The 20,230-nt window shown below is 48.0% G+C and overlaps 1 protein-coding gene across 1 annotated transcript in view; it reads right to left on the bottom strand.

Annotated features, from left to right (window-relative positions):
- LRRC1 (leucine rich repeat containing 1) overlaps positions 1-11,651 on the bottom strand; it is a 134,967-nt gene extending 123,316 nt beyond the window's left edge. Inside the window, exon 1 of the mRNA NM_001205469.2 lies at positions 11,493-11,651. Coding sequence (NP_001192398.1) covers positions 11,493-11,651 — 159 coding nt within the window. The remainder of the gene's footprint in view (positions 1-11,492) is intronic.
- Positions 11,652-20,230: the final 8,579 nt, after the last annotated feature.

Raw genomic sequence — 20,230 nt, forward strand, 5'->3', positions numbered from 1 at the left:
CAGATCTCTCCCACCAGGAACTGAGACAGGATTCGCAGAAAGACGGGGCAGAGGTTGTTTGGGCCTCTCCCATAAAATAGCCACGAATGATGACAACACCCAGCAGGTTTGCCTGGGTGCCATCTATGGAACAGACACTGTTCCCAGCACTTTATACACAGTAACCCACTACATCTTCACACACATGAGGTGGGGACTGTTAGTCCCTTTGTACAGATGAGCAAACTGAGGTCCAGTAAGGCTGAAGAACTTGTCCCAGGCGTCACAGCTAAGAGGTGTATCTCCTAACCACCCTACACACTTTTCCATCAAGCAAAAGATCCAAGCCGGCACGAACACACCAACAGGAGGGTCGAAGGGAGGTGCGGACCCATGTGGGCTTGCCGGGCCCCACACCCTGCTCACCACCTGCCCTCCTGCTCCAGAAACCAAGTCAGCTCACATTTGGAATTCCATGACGCCAACCTCTCTGCCCAACTAATAGGTAGGCTCTTGAAAGCAAGCATCAGACCTCAGTCTTTCGAAGACCCAGAGCAAACATCTGACTGTCTGATGGAAAGCCAAGGGTCCTCCCAAGTCTCCGGGAAAGAGCCCAGCCAAGAAGAGAGGGGGCAGAGATGACAGAATCCATCTCCCTGTGTATTTTTCCAGCCCAGAAGGACCACCGGACCTGGAGTCGGGAGTGGGAGAAGACAGCCCACGTTAACTCTGCTACGACCCATCAATTCGCCTCTCTCGTCTTGCATTTCTTTAGCTGTAAAGTGGGTAGATTTCTCCTATCCAACCTGTATTCAAAAATAACAATCCCTGGACTTCCCTTGTGGTGCACAGGATAAGAATCCACCTGCCAGTGCAGGGCACAAGTGATCAATCCGTGGTTGGGGAAGATTCCAGGTGCTAAGAGGCAACTAAGCCTGTGCGCCACCCGTACTAAAGCCCACGCCTAGAGCCCACTCGTGACGACTAGAGAAGAAGGCCGAGCAGCAATGAAGACCCAACACAACTAAAAATAAATAAAAATTTAAAGTAATAATCTCTGACAACCTAGCAACACCTATTGAACTCTGTAAAGTATACATCCTTTCATCTAACAATTATGCACCTTGAACTTTATCTTAAAGAAATGTCTGCACAGGTGTACAAAGTAATATGGACAAGGATACTCAATCTAACACAAATCAGTGCTTCAAAACACTGGAACAATCGAAATGTCCAGCGAAAGGAGAATGGTGAAATAAATAAATCACGGTGTATCGAGTACAAGGGAACCCAGGGCACCAGTACCGATGCTAAAATACATGTACACATATTGACACAGCAGACATCCAGGGCAGGGTGTTAACTGCAGAAAAAGCAATGGGTGAAGCAATTTATACAGCAATTTACATAGAAGTAATTTATGTAGGAGCCCTCTTTTCAAGAATGATAAACAGATGCTGGTATGGGAAGAGAAAAAGTCAGTAAGAACAACCTAAAATTGTTCATGTGGGGGCTTCCCCTGGGGTCCAGCGGTTAGGACTCCGAGCTTGCACTGCAGGGGGCACAGGTTCAACCCCTGGTGTGGGAACTAAGATCTCACTCATTGTATAGATGTGGCTAAATAAATAAATACGCTAAAAAAATAAATAAACTGTTCATGTCTGGTATTACCTGGAAGGAATTAAGGAAAAGTCACATTGTTTATTCTTTGAGTTCTTCTACATATTCAACACATAACAGATAGACAAAACAAGGCCGTGTCGTGGTCAAAGTCAGGCAGGTTGCACTAAAGGCACAAGCCTCAGAGGCCTCCCTATCTTCCATTTCAGGTCAGGCAGTCAAGAGCCCAGGTCACATCCTCAGAGTTTCAGCAGCTCCTTTCCAGCCTTCACTGTTGCTCGTCTGACTCAAGCTCCCCACGTCCACCCCAAGTTGGCTGACAGCCCCTCCAACTATCTGTCTCCCAGAAATGTGTATAGATTGTGGAAAGACAGGTGATGAGAGCCATCAGGCTGTAGAAGCCACACTTGCAGGAATCAGTCTGGAATGTACTGCAACTAGGCATAACACCTTCCGCCTGCTACAGGACAAATCCATGCCCTGTGGTTCTTGGAAACAGAAATACCAAATCTCTCCCAACTGAGTCAAATTCTTTGGGATCCAGAAGTTACAGCCTAGATAAGGAAATTCTTCTAAACTGTGATAAGCAAGAAAAAAATTCATATCCCATCTGACTTCTAGAAATTCAGAATATTTTACACTAAGACACATACAAACACACACACACACAAACACACACACACGATCAGATCTGCTGAAATACCACATGCAACAGTAAATTACCACCCCTGTCCTCTAAATCACACCCGAGAAAGTAAATGGACATCCAGCAGTGTCTCCTCGTGTTAACTGAGATCTGGCCCACGAGCTCACTGCCCCCATCACTATCACACGAAGTGAAAGACAAACGACTAGCCCCGTGTTCCTGGAGAAACCATGAAATGGGCAAAATTCCTTCAGACTTCTGTGAGCAGAGAAGCCCTCAGCCTCACTGGATCCACACCCTCATAAGCCCAATGTCTCTGGCCATGGCTCAGCGGGACCATGGTTAGGATTTTTGTCATCACTGCTGAGAACTGTTGACACTGTTATTTCTGACCCTCTTGTGTAAATATCAGCTACCCTTTCAGTTCAGTTCAGTCGCTCAGTCATGTCCAACTCTTTGCAACCCCATGAATCGCAGCACACCAGGCCTCCCTGTCCATCACCAACTTCCAGAGTTCACTCAGACTCCATCGAGTCAGTGATGCCATCCAACCATCTCATCCTCTGTCGTCCCCTTCTCCTCCTGCCCCCAATCCCTCGCAGCATCAGAGTCTTTTCCAATGAGTCAACTCTTCGCATCAGGTGGCCAAAGTACTGGAGTTTCAGCTTTAGCATCATTCCTTCCAAAGAACACCCAGGGCTGATCTCCTTCAGAATGGACTGGTTGGATCTCCTTGCAGTCCATGGGACTCTCAGGAATCTTCTCCAACACCACAGTTCAAAAGCATCAATTCTCCAGTGCTCAGCTTTCTTCACAGTCCAACTCTCACATCCATACATGACCACAGGAAAAACTATAGCCTTGACTAGATGGACCTTTTTTGGCAAAGTAATGTCTCTGCTTTTTAATATGGTATCTAGGTTGGTCATAACTTTCCTTCCAAGGAGTAAGCGTCTTTTAATTTCATGGCTGCAGTCACCATCTGCAGTGATTCTGGAGCCCAAAAAAGTAAAGTCTGACACTGTTTCCCCATCTATTTCCCATGAAGCCAAAGATGGAGAAGCTCTATACAGTCAGCAAAAACGAGACCAGGAGCTGACTGTGGCTCAGATCATGAACTCCTTATTGGCAAATTCAGACTTAAATTGAAGAAAGTAGGGAAAACCACTAGACCATTCAGGTAGGACCTAAATCAAATCCCTTATGATTATATAGTGGAAGTGAGAAATAGATTTAAGGGGCTAGATCTGATAGAGTGCCTGATGAACTACGGACAGAGGTTCATGACATTGTACAGGAGACAGGGATCAAGACCATCCCCATGGAAAAGAAATGCAAAAAAGCAAAATGGCTGTCTGGGGAGGCCTTACAAATAGCTATGAAGAGAAGCTAAAAGCAAAGGAGAAAAGGAAAGATACAAGCATCTGAATGCAGAGTTCCAAAGAATAGCAAGAAGAGATAAGAAAGCCTTCTTCAGCGATCAATGCAAAAAAATAGAGGAAAACAACAGAACGGGAAAGACTAGAGATCTCTTCAAGAAAATTAGAGATACCAAGGGAACATTTCACACAAAGACGGGCTCGATACAGGACAGAAATGGTATGGACCTAACAGAAGCAGAAGATATTAAGAAGACATGGCAAGAATACACAGAAGAACTGTACAAAAAAGATCTTCACGACCAAGATAATCACAATGGTGTGATCACTCACCTAGAGCCAGACATCCTGGAATGTGAAGTCAAGTGGGCCTTAGAAAGCATCACTATGAACAAAGCTAGCAGAGGTGATGGAATTCCAGTGCAGCTATTTCAAATCCTGAAAGATGATGCTGTGAAAGTGCTGCACTCAATATGCCAGCAAATTTGGAAAACTTAGCAGTGGCCACAGGACTGGAAAAGGTCAGTCTTCATTCCAATCCCAAAGAAAGGCAATGCCAAAGAATGCTCAAACTACCACACAATTGCACTCATGTCACACGCTAGTGAAGTAATGCCAAAATTCTCCAAGCCAGGCTTCAGCAATTCATGAACCATGAACTTCCAGATGTTCAAGCTGGTTTTAGAAAAGGCAGAGGAACCAGAGATCAATTTGCCAACATCCGCTGGATTATCGAAAAAAGCTACCCTTTACACCTCCCCAAAATTCAAGCCTGTGTAAAGGATCCTTTTTGAGGAAATCCCAAGTACCTTGGGTTGGGAAGATCCCCTGGAGAAAAAAAATGGCAACCCACTCCAATATTCTTGCCTAGAGAATTCCACGGACAGAGAAGCCTGGTGGGCTACAGTCCATAGGGTTGCAAAGAGTCGGACATCAGTGAGCGACTGAATACCACCAAGTACCCAAGTACCACAGTTTCAGCAGCCGCAATTTCTTGCAGAGGTGATAACACTCTGGAAGATATGAGGAGGGACGGGGGTGACCCCTTCTCCCCAAAAGCCCCTGGGAAGAAGGAAGGGGGGCTGTGGAACTGGCTTATTTTGCCATGTTAGCAGCATGACTCAACTCTGTCAGTGCTGGGACAGGTTTGTTCAGGGAACAGCTTTACTTTTTCTCAAAGAACTGAGCTGCTTTTAAACAAAGAGATTTCAGCAAGAGTTCAAGTGACTCTGGAAGTCGAAATGCTGCAAGCATCAGTGCTGCAAAGCATCAGCAGAGGAGGCCGAGGCTGAATTCCCTGGGGAGGTACAGGCATGGCAAAGCTCATGTCACTGGGGAAAAAGAACCCACGGGGTCTCCAGCGTCACTGTGGCTACAGTATTATCAACTTGATAACCACATTCACTGAAACCCAAAAGAAAGCCAGCACCTCGGGCCTTCCACCTTTCTCCTGAGTTAATGTCCAGTATGCTGTTTAGCGAGCACTTGACAAATTCAGTGCCAACATGCCCCACGATGGAGGAGAACACATCCACGACAAGCAGGCGGATGTTCTGTGCGCTGTGACCCCCAGCACTGACGAGGGGCTTGGGCGGTCAGCACAACACGGCAAGGGGAGCGGGAGGAAGCGCACTGGATCAGACGCCCGAACGTCCCTGAGGGCGCGGCGACCCCAGGGCGCCAGACCTCCGCACCGAGCCTCACTGCCTCCTCTGCTCCGCTCCGGAACCACCTCTGCAGAACTGAGGTCCACCTGCTCAGACCCGGCCCGGCCCTGCTCCAGTCCTGCTCGACCACCCAGGCACCCCTCGCTCTGGCTACCCGGGAAGGACAGGCTCTGGGGACCGCTACGGGTCTTCTCCTTCCTTCTAAGGTGAGCATCACCCCCGGAAGCCTCCCCTCTGCCCCCCAGAGAAGGAGCCGCCTCCTAACTGTAACAGGGCCAGGCCCCGCCCCCGGTACAAGTGACAGGGGCCTGGAGGCGGGGCCTGGCTCCACGGCTGACGGTGGCCAAGTTCCCTGCATGAGCCTCAAGACCACTCCTTAAATACGTATCGTCTCGGTGCCCGAATGGGCAAAACTGGAATTATAAGGGCTAAAGTGAGTGGTGATTCCATCTAAGGGAAATAATTTCTAGAGAGCACTTAATACAGTGTTTGGCACTCATTCAAATATCAGTAATTATTATTAATAAGTAGTTTCTAATCAAAGACCCTCCAGTGTCCACCAACCTAGGGCAAATTACAACTCCCCCACCAGGCCTCTGGAGAAGGCAATGGCACCCCACTCCAGTACTCTTGCCTGGAAAATCCCATGGAGCCTGGTAGGCTGCAGTCCATGGGGTCGCTAGGAGTCGGACACAACTGAGTGACTTCACTTTCACTTTTCACTTTCATGCATTGGAGAAGGAAATGGCAACCCACTCCAGTGTTCTTGCCAGGAGAATCCCAGGGACGGGGGAGCCTGGTGGGCTGCCGTCTATGGGGTCACACAGAGTCGGACACAACTGAAGCGACTTAGCAGCAGCAGCAACAGCCACCAGGCCTCAGTTTCCTCACCTGTAAAGCGGGGGGTGGCGGGCGGGGCCGTAGGGAGGAAAGGTGGGGGGCTGGGCTAACACAGAACAGAGTCAGGAAACAGCTAAGTGCTCAGCTGGGTAACAGGACAGGCTCTCTGCAGAAGGAGAACCGGCTCCCTAAGCAGAAACGCGTCAAGCTCTAAGGGGCAAGCGCTCTCTTGGACGCCCTTCCTCCTGGGCTTGCCTTAAATTATTTTCATTGTAATGTTACTTGCTGTGCTGTGCTTAGTCGTTCAGTCCTGTCCAACTCTTTGCGACCCCGTGGACTGCAGCCCACCAGGTTCCTCTGTTCATGGGGATTCTCCAGGAAAGAATACTGGAGTGGGTTGCCATGCCCTCCTCTAGGATAATGTTACTTAAAGTCTGTCCAAATATAACGTTTTATATGCTTTAGCCCTTATAAAACTATAAGGTGAGACAACGTAAAAATCAGATTAAAAAAAAAGCAACAAAAAGAGAACTCAGCATGTACGATGCGACTATGTACGACGCACGGCTGCACATGTATGAACTACACCACCGCCTCGGAGCGGGCTCCCAGGGGCCCTGCATGGCCGCGCACCACGGGGCTGGGACCCCTCAGCCGTCCATCTGTCGCTCTCCTCTAGTGGACTGCCCTGAAACCCCATCCATCAACTCCCAGCCCTCATTTGATCCCAAGAGATGACTTCTGCACTAAGTCCACATCTGTCCTTTCCCCCTTGGCTACAACTGAAAGAGGGCACACTGGACATCAGCAGGAAATCCTTATGGCACAACACACTTGTGAGGTCACCTACATTTTACAGAATCTATGATTCCTTTAATTATTACTTAAAAGGATATTAAAATTTTAATTTTTTTTCAAATTCCCAGGAAATTGCCTTTAAACTCCAGTTTAAAAGACATCGTTTCCTCAAAAATTAAGAGAATATTATATTTTGGTGAAAGAATAAAACAGTTGTATAGATATTACAAATTTGTTATATGGAAAAAAAACAGTTTCCTAATAAAAGTGCCTTACCATAATATCCAGAAATCTTAAACATCGCAGAGCTAACTGTAAGTGCTCTGCATGCATCCTCTCTTTCATCCCAGAAACCACCCTATAAGGCAGAAGTCACTGTGACACAGGAGGAAGCCAAGGCTTGAGGAGAGAATGCAGGTGATGCAAGAGCAGCCCCGAACTGACGCCAGCAGCCCCGCCCCTGCTGCTTCCAGACCCGCCCGGCAACGGTGGGACCCAGGGACAGGAGGGATGGAGGCAGGCTGAGTCCCTGAACCTGTGAGCCCGAAAAAATCATGGGCCCGGCCGCCAGCCGGGAACTGCTGGCGAGAGGAGCCACTGCACATTCAAACACAGTGGGCTGAAGACAAGGCGGACTTATTCTCAACAGATCACAGCTGAAGAGCCTGCAGTCACATTCACAGAAATTATGTTTATGATGCATGAAGATGACTTCAGAAAGACAAGGTAGTCAAAATGTCCAGCATGGGGGAACTCCCTGGCGGTCCAGTGGTTAGGACTCAGCGTTTTCACTGTTGGGGGCTCAGGTTCAATGCCTGGGGCAGGGCCGGGGGGAGAGGGGGAGGGATAAGATCCTGCAAGCCTCCCGGAAAAAAAAAAAAAAAAAAAAACTGTCCGGCACAAGAAGAGACAGAGAACAAAAGCAGGCAGGATAGGACACTGGACTCTGAACGTCTTTTCCAATCCCAACAGACCAGTGCACGGGAGAAGCTAGGCGTGGGAAGGGCGATCACAATGGTGAAGAAACAGCACAGTGTCCCTGCGACGGCGTGTAAGGACACATCCAGGCAACAGGCGTGCCCACGGTGTCCCAGACACTGTCCTCAGTTCAGCCACAAACTAAAACTCCCCTGCCCACGTGGAGCTTAAGCTCTGGTTGAGGAGACAAAGAATGAGTAAGTGAGGACCCAGTCTGGAGTCAGGGGGTGACAAGTGCTCTAAGGGCTAGGAAAAGAATAAAGCAGGATGCCAGAGAGAAGGAAGGGTGGGGGCAGATGGCATCTGGCAACCGTGGAACCATCAACTGAGCTCTAAGAAGAGGGGACAAGATGAAACTCAAGTCTTTAACCTAGAAAGGCTTGAGAGCACTCGCTCCCGGTGTCTGATGCCTGGTAGACCAGGCCCTGCGATGCTCCAAAGAGACCACAGCAAACACACGTTTGAAGGCATCTGAGAATCGTGCACACCGAAGGGAAGACCGATGGTGTCAGGAACGCAGAGAGGAAGGCAGGAGAGGCAGACAAAACCACTGCACCACGTGGGCGACCTTCGCTTCTGAAGACCTGACTGTTCTCTGACTACATTAGAGAAGGCCAGAGGCCACAGCAGTGATGAGCTTCAAGGGACAAGAAGCAGAGGAGGATCTGCATCAGACTCGGCAACCTTCATTCAACAGAAGAACAGGGGTTTACTGAGCAGGACCCACCGGACACATAACTCATGCTCCCAAGGGCGCACCTCAAGGTGTCTCGTTAACATACATCCCGAAGGGATGGGGCTGGGCGAGGGGACCAGCGAAAGGAGGGGACAGGGTGAGGAGGCTGAAGGTGAGGACTGAGTCTCCTGTAGCCATGAGAGGGTATCTGTGGGTGTGGCCCCTGCCGAGGGCACCGATGCAGGTTCAGCAAGAGGTCGGCAATTAGGTCAGTAACCACTGCTGACTCTGATGACGGGGGTGCCCGCTCCACCCACACCCACCACACTTGTACTAAAGTCACTGTCTCCCCACAAACTGCTCATAGGACTCATATTTTCTTTAATCTCTGTATCCCCCACAACTAGCAAAATCCTGGAGGGTCAATAAAGGCTCGACTGAGACCAAGCTTTCATGACAAGGATAAACCAGAGGGGCTGAATAACTGAGGGTCTGATGGGGGTGAGAAGCGGGCGAGGCCAGCTTCCTGTTCAGTTGGCAGACGCATGGCGGGGGAGGCAGGCAGGGGTGGCCACAGCGATCAGATCTCACTGGCTGAATAGCCCTGAAGGTCACTTCAGTCCTGAGTCTCGCTTTGGAAAACGAGGGGACTGGAGCAAACCAGAGGTTGCAGACCTTCAGAGAGAGGAGATGCTTTTCATGATGCTGATGGCTAAGCTGCGTGTGCACCTTCGCTGTTGGGGCTGGGGGACCAAGGCTGCAAACAAACTGCAGAGGCGAGAAGGTACCACAGGTATGGCCACCACCCCAAGGGCCCTGGAGGAGTGTCAGCAAAAGGGCCCCCTGGTGATGTGGCGGGTAAGGGGACGGGCCGGGGGAGGTCAGGCCAGCGGCGAGCAGCACCAATGAGCCACTCGGGTCTCAAAGACTGTGAATAAAACTCTGGTGTTTTCACGGCTGTTGCTGGAGTCTGGCTTGCGCACACCCAGGCACACAAGAAGGCAGGGAGAAACATTTTACACAACTTGAAAACTATAAAACTATTTTAAGAGCTGTTAGAGCAATTATCCATAAGCAAGACCTCTTATAACCTTTGAAAAGCCTTTTTTTACCATATTTACTGAGGGCGATCCAACTGTATTTTGAGCTTCTGAGAAGTTTCCATTTAGAATCAGTAGGAATACCTGGCACATCCAAACCCCATAATTTCCCATACCAAGCTGGATCGCCAAACATTACAGAAAACCCACAAACGTTGTGGAAGGCAGTAAAAAGCCAATCCAGTCACAGGAAATCTTCCAGTGCTACAAAGGAAAACAAACAAACAAAAACACCACAAAGAGCCCTGAAACATTTCTAGTCCAACAGCTTTTCCCTCAAGCTTTAATAAGTTCATTCTGAAGCCCTTGAAAAGTATTAAATTACATATTTGATATTCCTGACAGTAGAAATGCCTAAAATTTATTACAAGTTAAGGCAGTAAGTGAGCTCATGACTTTTAAGTCAAATTTAAGGCAGCTAAAGGCCAGATAAAACCATGTGTTTGAAAATGCCTGCAAAATAATAAATGCCGGAGGGAACTGGATGGCTTTTCTGCTTCTAAGCTAAATAAAGCTTGGGGGGTGGGGGGAGCTTTGCAAAGATCCTAGTGAGGATAATCCCCCCTCAACTGCACAGAGCAAACCATCCAATCACTTCTAACCAGGGAACAAGGAAAGTTAATCCAGGAATAATAACAACACTTGAAATATTGAGGAAAAACACAGTTCTGTTTAAAACCCTCTGCCGGGCCAGAGGACGAATCGGGTCATTCTAACAGGCCAGAACATTTGACTGCTGAGTGTTTTTGTGACCACGTCTCGGCTTTGTGTTAACAAAGGGTCCAGCAGGAGGAAGCTCGGGCCTTCAGGTCTGGCCCCGCTGCCAGCAGCCTCCGCACTTCCTGCACACCTTCGGATCAAGCGCCCCGACTTCCTGCAGAGCCCTGGATGCTGGGCTACCTTCCTCCTTCGGGCTCTCTCAAGCTAATTTCCCCAGGCAGGCTCGAAGCGTAAAAGTTTCGCAGTCCCCGAGCGACCCTCCATTAAAGCACAATCAGCATGTGTCGCTTCGACAGGTCTGGCCGGATAGGGAGATTAATGTACAACAAACAACTCAGAAGAGGTAAATGCAACCCCTGCAAAGGCAGCAATCAGCAGGCTGAACGCCGCCGCTCCGGGAGCCCGGCGGCAAGGCTAGCCCGCCCGGCGGAGGCTCTGCTGGCATTCGCCGCGGTTCCTTTCACGCAACAGGTCCACGCAGAGCCGGGCACCTGCCCACAGCTCCGCCGGGGCAGCCCCCGCCAACCCCGCCCCGCCCCGGGCGGCCGGTCCTGGAGCCCGGGCGGGCGGGCCGGCCAGCCACGGCTCTTCCCCCCGACGAGGCCGGGAGCACATTCCTCGGGAGATGCCGAGATAGCACGGCCAGCCCGCGCGCTGCCCGCCTCCTCCTCCCGGCCCTGCCCGGGCCGGAGGGGAACCGCGCCCCGGCCGGCGATCGCGGCACGGCGGGGCCGAGGGGACCGGCCCCGAGAGCCGGACGCCGGGCCGGGCTCTCCCAGCCGGGCACAGTCCTGGGCCGCCTGGCCCCGCACTCGCCAGCTCACAGGTGCCGGACTCTGGTCTCTAGATGTGTATCCAGACGGCGTGTCTGCACAGGACGTCTCCACAAAGCGCACACGCTCCGGCGACCACAGCAGGTCGCTCCGTAGAGAAAGAAAAGGAACTTTGAGGAGGAAGCAGCAGGTGAGCGCAGGTAGACTTCGTGCCCGCGGGACCTGGCGGCCAGGCCCCCAGATGGCCAAGGAGACGGAAGGGGGAGCGGAAAGTAGGGGACGGGGCGGCAGGGCGCGCAGGTGAGGCCGCACTCACCTCCGGCAGCTCGCGGAGCTGGTTGGCGTCCAGCAGCAGCTCCTCCAGGCTGCGGGCGTAGCGGTAGACCTCGTCGGGCACGTAGAGCAGCGAGCAGTGGCGCCTGTCGATGGTCTCCACATGACGGTTGCACCGCCACAGCGGGATGCAGTGGAACATCGCCGCCCGCCGCCGGGGCCCGCGCCGCCGAGACCCGGGCTCCGCGCCCGCCCGGCGGCCGCGCTCCGCCCGCCGCGCACCCGCGCGCCCGTCGGCCCCAGGGCTCGCTCGCTGGCGCCTCGCGCCGGGCTCCGGACTCGCAGCCGCGCGCAGGCACCTCGGCGGGAGCCCCGCCCACCCAGCGCCACCGCCGCTTCCGACGCACCGCCCACCCGGGCCCCGCCCACCGCGGGCCCCGCTTCCGACACGCCGCCGCCTCGCCACTGCGCCTGCGCGCCGGCGTGGGGGGCGCGCGCGGGGCTGCTCGGGTCTGGGGGGGTCACTCCTCTCGGGGCTTTCCCGGTGGCCCGGAACCCGAGGGTCGGCCCCGCGGCAGCCGGACGCTGGCGGTGCGCGCTCGGGCTGGGCCCCGGGGCGTGTCCGGGGAGCACCTTTGAGGGGATGCAGCGGGGAGGGGGCGTGGCGGGCGGCGGGACAACTTCTGAAGTAGCTGCGCGTACCTCGCTCTCCGGCTCCCCTCGCCCCGAAACCGCTTTCCCTTCCGGGGTCGGGAGGCGCCGCCCTGGAGCGTACCTTGCGCGCCCTGGGCGCCCCTGAGCTCCGGGTTCCGGGCGCGTTTGAGGTGTCGCCGCCGCGCGACTTTTCTGCCGCCCCCCCTCCCCGCCCGCGATGCTCCGGCGGCCCCACAGGTGAGCGGGCTGCCCTGCGGCCCGCGGGCACCGCCTGCAGGCCGCCGTAGCGTCCTCGGTATCCTTCGTCTCTCTACGCAGTGAAAGGAGACCCCTTTTACCACACCGCCAAGGACATAGGCGTCAGGGAGTCTGCGAGACCCTCATAGAGGGGATGGCACCCGGTGGGCAGCCCACAGACACAAACGAGCAGGCAAATACGGGTTTCTGAGCCCATTGCAGCCCGGCTGGACGTTGGCCCCTGGAGACCAGCCTGGACTGGAGGGAACAGCTGGGGAGGAGGGCAGGGGGCCGCCGGGTAGCATCCTCCGTCTGGCTCCTGCGTTTCTCCACCAACACCTAGTCTCTTGCAAAGGGTAGATTGCAGCCCCAGAAGGAGTAGCTGGGAGGACCCAGGAGGCTCACTACTGGGTGACCATGACCTTGCCGCTGATTCGTATCAGAGGACTAGGGCCAGCACCCTGAACTTCCCCTCTTCCTGTCTCCGAATAACCACACCAGCTCCTTGGCAAAAGGTTGCTGACCAGGTCAAAACCAGTCACATTGATGGGTTGTTTTCTCGGGGTCGACTCTGACTCCCCATCTGGGCGCCCCTTCGTCCTCACGCCTTCCCCCTTCAAGTGAACTTGACCTATGACCTCTAGTACTCAAGCTCTCCCCCCCAGGCTCTACCACCCCGCCCCCAAACTTCGGAAGCTAGTCAAGGAGTCTGAAGTCAAGGAATCCACATTTCTGCAGAAGACTGAGCGCTGAGCGTGCTCTGTAGTCAAAGCAAATTTGGATCTGAAACTAGTTTTTGCAAGGTATAAGTGGTCTCGGTTCCAGCTGTGCATGGGACAGTCCTTGTGGGGTGAGTGGGGAGAACAGTTCATCATTTCAACTCTGCTAGGAGAGCTTTTCACTTCCCAGTCAGTGAGGACTGGTCCAAGTTCCATGGCCTTGTCTGTTTCTACCCCCGCATTACCACCGTAACTCTAATTCCAATCCGTCCCTTAACTCCACTGCCCTACCCAGTCCACCTTGACTTTCGTTTGTCCTGGCTTGATTTCTGCATTCTCAAGGGAGGTTACCTGGACTTTGAACCTTAGTCCCCCTTCCTTCATTCTCGAATTCCAGAAACCCACTTTGTGACATCTTTGGTGGGGAGACTGGTTCCTGCCTGAGAGCCTAGGTCTAAAAAAGTAAGCAAGTCACTGGCCTTGTAAGTTTTCCAACTGCTTAAAAATAATAATAAAAATAAAGGAGATCTGGCCCCCTTATCTTCATCTTCTGTTGATTTCCAGAATTATCACACTAGGTTATTATCATAAACACCAAATGTTTTTAAAATGAGGCTGATCTTTTTAAGACTCCAAACCTCAAGAAGCATTCTCCATGTGTCTCTCTATGGCACTTACACTTCCATATATTAGATTATCTTTACTTAATCTCCAAAAGATTGTGACTTCTTAGACCACAGGTACTATTTCACTTGCTCTGTAGACCCCAACAACTACCATAGCCCTATAGGCACATTGAATGATCAAATTGCCTTGAATCTTTGGAAAGCCAGTGGCAGAATTCTTGAATTTCCTCATTTTCAAAGATCTGCCAAGAATCTGAAACGTTAGTGTGGTAATAGAGAAAATATGAAAACACTTGGTGAAGTGGAGAATTAGAAAATCAATTCTGTATCTTCCTGAAGAGTTTGAGGGTTTCCCTACTGACAAAAATTCTAATTTCTTTCCTTCTGTGTAAACGTTTTGACTCAAGTTAAAATGTAAATAACCATAGAAATCTAATTTTGTTTGGAATAATGCAATTAATTTTCAGTGTGACCACTTTTCACATCCTTTGGGGCTAGAGAAGTCCAACTTTCAGCTTTGTTGAGTTCGATAGGTTTCACTTTTATAAGCCTCAGTTTTATCAGTGCAAGTGAGGACAATGGTCCACAAGTTGTTATCAGGATTAAATAAGATGATGTAAGTAAAATGCTTAGCAGAGTGTCAGGTACACGTCTATTCAGGCAATAAATATTCACTATGTACTAGTTGGTCTGTGTAATCAGCATCTACTTTGGATCACTCACTTTGGAGAAACCAGCAGCTATGTTGTGCAGCCCCATAGAGAGACCCACACGACTATCTTGCCCATAGCTAAGTGAGTCAGTAGACTTGGAAGCCAACCCTCCTGTCTCAGTCACGCCTACAAATGATGACAGAACCAGCCAATCCCCTAACCACAACAGCAGGATAGACCTGGATCCAGGACCACTTTAAGCGGCTCCTGGACTCCTCTCAGAAACTGTATAAAACAAACGTTTCTTATTTTCAGCTGCTAATATTTGGGGTAATTTGTTACACAGCGACAGATAACTTATAAATTTACTTATGCTCCCCAGATGGTACTCCAGACAGATCTTGTTAAGAACAATAAATGCTCCATTAATGGTGGTATTGTTGCCCTGTTATTATTTCTTTGGTGATGATGGTTGTCATTGACAGTGAAAGTCCAAAACAATAGCTGATAAGATGGCGTCAAATGAGAATTCAGAGTTTTGAGCATGTGAATTTTAAAGGGAGACACCACCCCTTCACTAGAACGACTAAAAAGTAAAAGATGGACAGTCTCAAGTGTTACTGAAGGTAAGGAGCAACTGGAACTCAGGCTTTGCTGGTAGGGGTATAAAATAATAAAAACCACTTTTGGAAAACAATGTTTAAGTTTTTTATCAGCATATACCTGTCTTGATGATCCAGCCATTCTACCCCCAGGTAGAATGAAATGAAAAAAATGAAAGCTTATTTCCATACAAAGCCTTGTTTACAAGTGTTGGTACCAATTTTGTTAAAAATAGCCCAAACTAGAAACCATCCAAAGAGTCATCAATAGATAAATGAATGCACAAAATGTACTACATTGAAACAATAGAAAAACAACAATAAAAAGGAATTTTGTTCCTTTTCTACTACTTTCCTAATGTTACTGATACTTGCAACAATGTGGATGAATTTCAGAAACAGCATGTTTAGCAAAAGCAAAGCCATACACAAAAGGCTATATACTGTTTGATTCCTTTTATATACATATAAATTCTGCTACTGCTAAGTCACTTCAGTGGTGTCCGACTGTGTGACCCCACAGACGGCAGCCCACCAGGCTCCCCCGTCCCTGGGATTCTCCAGGCAAGAACACTGGAGTGGGTTGCCAATTTCCTTCTCCAATGCAGGAAAGAGAAAAGTGAAAGGGAAGTCGTTCAGTCGTGTCCGACCCTCAGCGACCCCATGGACTGCAGCCCACCAGGCTCCTCCGCCCATGGGATTTTCCAGGCAAGAGTACTGGAGTGGGGTGCCATTGCCTTCTCCAACATACAAATTCTAGACAACGCAAACTAATATATTGCAGTACAACCTAGGTCACTGGTTACCTGCAGTCAGAGATTGGAGTAGAGATATGGACAGAAAGACTGATGGCAAAGGCATATCAAACAGGGAAATTAAATCTTACAGGCAATGCAATGCTGGAAGAAATTTGCATAAGAATCACACAGCCCTCTGGGAGACCTATACCTCAGTTCCCCCAAGCTTGAATTTAAGAATCTTTTCTAGAGATTATACATCAGCTTGGATGAAATCAAACTCCAAACTTGTGTTTTAGTCCATTCAGGATAAAAAAAACTACCATATACTTAGTGATTCATAAACAACAAAAATGTATTTCTCACAGTTCTTGAGGTGGGGAAGTCCAAGATCAAGGCACCAGTAGATACGATGTCAGGTAAGGACCTGCTTCCTGGTTCACAAATGATCATCTTTTCACTGCGTTCTCATACAGTATAAGGAGACCTGGGGAGCTCTCTGGGGTCTCTTTTATAAGGGCCCTAATCCTATTCATGAGAGTGCCACCCTCATGATCTAATGACCATCCAATTGCTCTACTTCCATATACCGTCATATTGGGAATTGCATTTCAAGATATAAATTTAGGGGAATACCTACTTATCTATAGCATCTTATCTTCTCTGCTGGATGTAGCTGAAATTTTGAGTTATTTTATTCTTAACTGTGATTCTTAGAAACTGAACTCCACATGCATAATGAAAGGTCAGCCAAAGATAGGGAAGGAGTTGATGCAGAATTGAGAGCACCCACTGTCACTCAGGGGCTGCCTTTACCGCTCAAACAGTGAAGAATCCACCCGAAATACAGGAGACACAGGTGATGCAGGTTCAATCCCTGGGTCAGGAAGGTCCCCTGCAGGAGGAAATGGCAACCCACTCCAGTGTTCTTGCCTGGACAATCCCATGGACAGAGGAGCCTGGCGGGCTACAGTCCATAGGGTCCCAAAGAGTCAGATGCAACTGAGCAGGTGACAGATGGATGAATGGATGGATGGATGGACCTTCACTCAATCCCTTCTGAGACTCCTCCTCTCACTTCCCAACTGCTTTGGTCACCCCAAGCCTGACCAAACTGCTCTAAACTTTGGCTGTTTTAATAGAGAGAAGAAATATTATCTGTTCTGTGCAGTAGAGAATAATGACTACACTTGTCAAAACCATGAAACAGAACCTCACCGAGTGTTATTTCCCCTTCCTGGTGTAGACTCCCCTTCAGTTTCCGCTTGGTTTTGGTCACCCTCCAGTACCTTCAGATAGTCTTTTCTTGTGCTTTTTTCCCCTATAGTTTATGTTTATTTATTTATTCACGTGGGATCTTAGTTCTCTGAATGGGGATTGAACCCATGCCCCCTCGCAGTCGTCAAAGTCGTCATCACTGGACCACCAGTGAAACCCCAGATAGCTTTTTCTTAATGTTTGTCCAACATTATCGTTGTTGTCTGTGCGAAGGTCGGTCCGATGGTAACCACTCAGTCACTATTTTCTGTTTTTTATTAATCATAAACATTTGTTTACCCAGCTTTATAGGTTGTAATATATGTAAGCAGTCTACAATTTCACATGATGAAGACTTTAATCTGCTCCTCCATTCGGAGAAGTTACAAATGAGCAGTTCAGCTTCTCTGCTCTTCTGTTTTTGTCAGTGTTGTAAATGTGCTCACGATGAGACAAATATTGAACAACATTTTGCCTTGGTGGAGATGAGCCAAGCACTGTCTGTCATGTAGGCTGGTGTAAAGAACTCATAATTTTGCCTTGAATTTTTGCATCTGCTGCTAACTAGGGAGGAGATCTTGGGTGAATCATACTAACTCCAGCGTTCATTTTCTTTATATCTTCAAAAGAGATGAAAAATGCCACCCTCAAAAAGCTGTCAAGGAAACTGCGGATTAATGTAGTGGAAAGAGCTTTCTGTGCCACAGAAAATGACACATTAGGCATTAGTCACTGTCCGTATTCTTTTTTCAGTCACCAGCCAAAATAAAGCCTGCGGAGTGTGTACTCTGTTTGGGTAAACAGTATGTAAATCATTGGATTGGAAGAAGTTAGACGGCAACATTTTTCAACATGAAAGAGAATATACCAGAGGAGCCCAGTAAAAACTAAAGCACCCACCACTCTGTGCATTTTATTTTTTCTGTCTCTGTGTCACAACCTCCTTCTTCCAAAAAAGCAGAACATGTCAGGCAAAGCCTAGAGGAGGCTCCCAAGCACCCTTCCTCAGGTTGGGGCAATGATGTCCATTTGTATAAGGCTTTTTAGTTTCCTTTAAACCTGTGTTCCCTGCAACGGAAGCATAATCTTAACCACTGGACTGCCAGGGACGTCTCAATGCATTTTAGTTTAAAGAACCATAACATACATCATCTCACTGGATTGAAATGTAATTTTTAGTCATTTAGATAAACACAGAGGCTTCATTTCTTGCTTCATTTATTTGTCAACTTGATCCAGAAAGGACTTAAGAAGGTCCTACAAATCCTCCTTTTCTTATATTACTCCTATAGCTATAATGCCTACTGTATAAATTAAAGTAGCATGGATACTAAGTCTTCACTGAAAGCCAAGACTCACTGCATAAAAAATAGAAAAAGATATCAATGAGCAGAACTGTGCCCCTTCTAATGATTCAAGCAATTCAAATACCACTGCTAATAAAAGTATGTTGATCAGTTCACTAAAATAAATCTAGAAAAGGTCATGTTTCTCCAGTGAAGTTTGCACCATCCATATAATTCATGTAAGCTTAATTGGAGAAATAATATTTTATGCCCTGACAGAATAAAACTTTGTGAGGTTACTGATAAAGCTTTTTATTAAAAAATTTAGTTTAATTGAGGTATAATGAACATATAAAATTATAAAATACTTAATGTGTATGTAATGGTGATTTGATTACACATGCAAAAGTATTCCTTCATCTAGTTAATTAGCATACTTGTCTTTTTCTTCTTTTTCTCCTTTTTTTGATGAGAAGATTTCTGTTCTAATTTCTTAGCAAATTCTGTTTATACAATACAGTGTTATTAACTATAGACATCATATTTTACATTAGATACTAAAACATTATTCATCTTATAACTGAAATTATGTGCCCTTTTACCAACCTCACTCTGTTCTTCCTGGCAAACCACCAACTTTCTCTTCTGTTTCTATGAGCTTGAATTTTTTAAAAAAGATTCAGCACATAAATGATACCATGCAGTATTTGCCTTTCTCTGTTTGATTTTTGTATACAATATAAGAAAGGGATATAGCTGTTCAGTTTTCCCAGCACCATTTACTGAAAAGACTATCCTCTCCCCATTGTACATTCTAGGCTCCATTGTAAATCAATTGACCAGATATTTATGGATTTATTTCTGGGCTCTCTATTCTTTTATATTGATCGATGAATCTGTTTTTGTACCAGTACTATACTGTGTTGATAACTATAGCTTTGTGATATAGTTGGAAACAAGGACACATGATACCTTCAGCATCATTCTTCTTTCTCAAAGTTGCTTTGACTTTTCAGAGTTTTTGGTGGTTGCATACAAATTTTAGGATTGCTTGTTCTATTTCTGTGAAAAATTTTCATTGGAATTTTGATATGAATTGCATTGACTTTCTAGATTGCTTTGGGTAGTATGGACATTTTAACAATATAATTTTTCCAATCCATGAACATGAAATATCTTTCCATTTACTTGTGTCTCATTCAGTTTTTTTAATCAATGTTTTTTGGTGTACAGCTTTCGCTACCTTCGTTAAATTTATTCCTAGGTATTTCATTCTTTCTGATGCAACTGTAAATGGAATTGTTTTCTTAATTCCTCTTTCTGATGTGAAAGTGAAAGTCACTCAGTCGTGTCTGCCTCTTTGCGACCCCATTGATTATATAGTTCATGGAATTCTTCAAGCCAAATACTGGAGTGGGTAGCCTTTCCCTTCTCCAGGATATATTCCCAACCCAGTGATTGAACCCAGGTCTCCCACATTGCAGGCGGATTCTCCACCAGCTGAACCACAAGGGAAGCCCTCTTTCTGATAGTCTATTGTTAATGAATAGAAATACAACTGATTGTAGTCTATTAACTTTGTATCCTGAAAATTTACTGAATTTTTTATTAGTTCTAACGGTTTTTGGTGGAGTTTTTATACGTATATAATATCATGTCATCTGCAAATAGAGATAGTTTTACATCTTTCTTTCTGATTTGGAGGCCTTTTTATTCTTACCTAATTGCTCTGGCCAGATCTCCTAATGCTGTATTGAATAAAAGTGGTAACAGTGGGCATTTGGTCTTGTTCCAAATCTTAGAGGAAATCTTTCAGCTTTTCACCATTGAATACTATGTTAACTGTGGGCTTATCACATATAGGGGGCTTCCCTGGTGCTCAGATGGTAAAGAATCTGCCTGGAGGAGGGAATGGCAGCCCACTCCAGTACTCTTACCTGGAGAATTCCACGGATAGAGGAGCCTGGTGGGCTACAGTTCATGGGGTCACAAAGAGTTGAACACAACTGA

Source organism: Bos taurus, chromosome 23 (assembly GCF_002263795.3).
Source record: "Bos taurus isolate L1 Dominette 01449 registration number 42190680 breed Hereford chromosome 23, ARS-UCD2.0, whole genome shotgun sequence".
NCBI lineage: Eukaryota > Metazoa > Chordata > Mammalia > Artiodactyla > Bovidae > Bos > Bos taurus.